At 65.1% G+C, this 2,737-nt stretch overlaps 1 protein-coding gene across 1 annotated transcript in view; it reads right to left on the bottom strand.

The window, feature by feature from the left end:
• LOC115948614 overlaps positions 1-2,737 on the bottom strand; it is an 8,065-nt gene that overhangs the window by 2,324 nt on the left and 3,004 nt on the right. Inside the window, exons 5-6 of the mRNA XM_031062386.1 lie at positions 1,952-2,479; positions 101-553 (exon numbers count right to left, since the gene is read on the bottom strand). Of these exons, the coding sequence (XP_030918246.1) occupies positions 101-553; positions 1,952-2,479 (981 nt within the window). The remainder of the gene's footprint in view (positions 1-100; positions 554-1,951; positions 2,480-2,737) is intronic.

The following is a 2,737-nucleotide window of genomic DNA, read 5'->3' as shown; positions in this document are numbered from 1 at the left end:
GGACTGCCCGGGCAGCAGTGCCAGGGATGGAGCGGCCAGTGACAGGTTCCATGGCACCCTCCTCCAGAGAGGGGGACACCTCTTCCAGAGCGGGGGACACCTTGTCCAGAGGGTGGAATGTCTCCTCCAGAGGGTGGAACATCTCCTCCACATGGTGGGATACGTTCTCCAGAGGGTGGGACACCTCCAGAGCGTAGAACATCTCCTCCAGAGGGTGGGATATGTTCTCCAGATGGTGGGACACCTCCAGAGGGTGGGATACATTCTCCTGAGGGTGGAATATCTCTTCCAGAGGGTGGGACATATTCTCCAGAGAGTGAGATATGTTCTCCAGAGGGTGGGACACCTCCAGAGCGTGGAACATCTCCTCCAGAGGGTGGAACATCTCCAAAGGCTGGTATACATTCTTCTGAGGGTGGGACATCTCCAGAGGATGGGACATCTCCTCCAAAGGGTGGGATACATTCTCCAGAAGGTGGGACACCTTGTCCAGAGGGTGGGATAGGTTCTCCTGAGAGTGGAACATCTCCTCCAAAGGCTGGGATACATTCTTCTGAGGGTGGGACATCTCCAGAGGTTGGGACAGGTTCTCCAGAGGGTGAGATATGTTCTCCAGAAGATGGGACACCTTGTCCAAAGGGTGGGACATCTCCAGGGGATGGGATATGTTCTCCAGAGGGTGGGGCACCTTCTCCAGCAGGAGCCTGGTTGATGCTGGCAGTGCAGCTGGCAGGGGTGCCTGGGTGGGCAGCTGCCTGGTGGGGGCTGCATCTCCTGCTGCTGCCCCCTCAGGGCTCCCCAGCACTGCAGGGAGCTGCCCTGAGGGCTCCAGCCCCACCCTGGGCTCAGGCTGCCCAGCTGGGGCTGGCAGCAGGAGCAGCTCTGTGCCTGTGAGCAGGGACAGTGCCACCTTGGCCGCAGGGACAGCAGTGCCCGCTGCCTGTGTCCCTCTGGGATGTGCCCCCAGGGCAGGGACAGGGCCTGGCTGGGCTGCAGTTAAACCCAGCTGGTGTCCCAGGGCTGCTGGGGGTGGCTGAGCTGTGCTGGGGCCGGACATGGCCGATGGGGACACGCTGGTGCCCAGGGAGGCAGCAGCTCCTGCTGCTCCTGCCCCGCTGCTGGCAGCAGCTGGGCCCGAGCTGGGCTGGGGGGAGAGCTCAGGAGCTGGGGCATGAGGGCTGGCAGCCATCCCTGCAGGGCTCAGCACAGCCAGAGCCTCCCCAGAAATGGCTGGCTTTGTTTGGGTTTCTGTGGGGAGCAGAGGCTGCCCTGTGGGGAGCAGACCCTGCTCTATGGGGAGCAGAGCCTGCCCTAGTGCTGCTGTTGGGCTCTGGGTGGTTGTCAAGGGCTGAGGCACAGCAGGGCTCAATCCCAGCTCCAAACCTGGGGTGGGACCAGGTGTCCCAGCAGTGATGGGCACTGGAGCTGCCGTGGCAGGAGCAGGGAGTGCAGCCCGGGCTGTACTGCCCACTGTGGGTTCCCTGTGCCCCTGGCCAGCCAGGAGCACCAAGGAGGCTGAGGACGTGCTGGGAGCTGCTGGAGAAGGCAGCAGCTCGGTGCCTGGCAGTCTCTGAGAGGGGGTCTGCAGGGCTTTGGTGCTGGGGGATGCCCTGGGAGGGGGTTTGGAGGGCAAACAGCCCGGGCAGGGGGCATGGGCTGGGCTGGGGGTGGGCACTGAGCCCCCCTGCCCTGCAGCCCCTGTGCTGCCCCCAGGCTCTGGGGAGCCCCGGGGTCCCTTTGCTGCCAGGAAAGCAGCTCCAGGTGAAGGTTGTTGCCTTTCAGTGGTGAAATACCCTCTGGGGGAAGATTGGAGGCTCTGAGTGGGCACAGAAGAGGTGCCAGGCTCTGCTGCCAGGGAAAGCAGAGCAGTGCCCGTGTCCTGCTGGGGATGGGGAGCAGCAACCTGCATGTCCTGGGGCAGCCTGGGCAGGGTCTGCACTGTGGGGCTCACCCTTGGCTCCAGCACATGGCCTGGGGCTGAGGGGACAGCTGGGGACGGGGCTGTAGGGACAGGAGTAGCTGGCACTGGCTCAGAATTGACTGCTGCTCTCCCTCCTTGCTGCCTGGGCACAGTGGACAGGGCAGGTCCAGGTCCCACAGACTTCCCAGTGGGGTAGGAGGCACTGGTGTTCACCGGGGTGCCCTGACTGCTCACAGTTGTCCCCACGCTGGTGGCCAGGGGGGCCATTCTGTGGTCACCCTGAGGAGGGGACAGCCCCTGTGCCCTGTCCCTGGGCAGCAGGACAAACACAGGCCTGACCAGGACCAGGCTGGAGGGGCTCAGGTGGGAGTGTGCCAGGTCCAGCACTGAAGAGTTGGGCGCTGCCAGGATCTGCTGGATGGAAAGCAGCCCCCCAAGGCTGGAACTGGGGAATCCTGGGGGCAGAGGGGAATCCTGCATGGGCTGCAGGCAGATTCTGCCCTCAGTGCTCTGCAGCACGAAGGACAGGAGTGGGGACGAGGGCAGCAGGGCCAGGGGCTCCCCTCTGGCTGTGCTGGGGCTCTCAGCAGCTGCACCAGGGGATGTCCTGAAGTGGTGCCCCAGAGCCTGTGCCAGGGCTGCTGGCACCTCCCTGGGCACCCCTGGGCCAGGCTGGGCTGGGGGGGAGCTGGCGTGGCCTCCCTGGGCATGGGGGGAGGGCAGGGCAGGAGCTGCCAGCTCGGGGGGACTGGGGGGGACAGGGCTGGGAACTGCCTGGGGCCTGTGGCTGGGGGGGCCCGCGGGGGGGGGGGGCGG

This window comes from Geospiza fortis, unplaced genomic scaffold (assembly GCF_000277835.1).
Source record: "Geospiza fortis unplaced genomic scaffold, GeoFor_1.0 scaffold183, whole genome shotgun sequence".
NCBI classification, from domain to species: domain Eukaryota; kingdom Metazoa; phylum Chordata; class Aves; order Passeriformes; family Thraupidae; genus Geospiza; species Geospiza fortis.
This window is presented reverse-complemented; position numbering and strand designations above follow the sequence as displayed.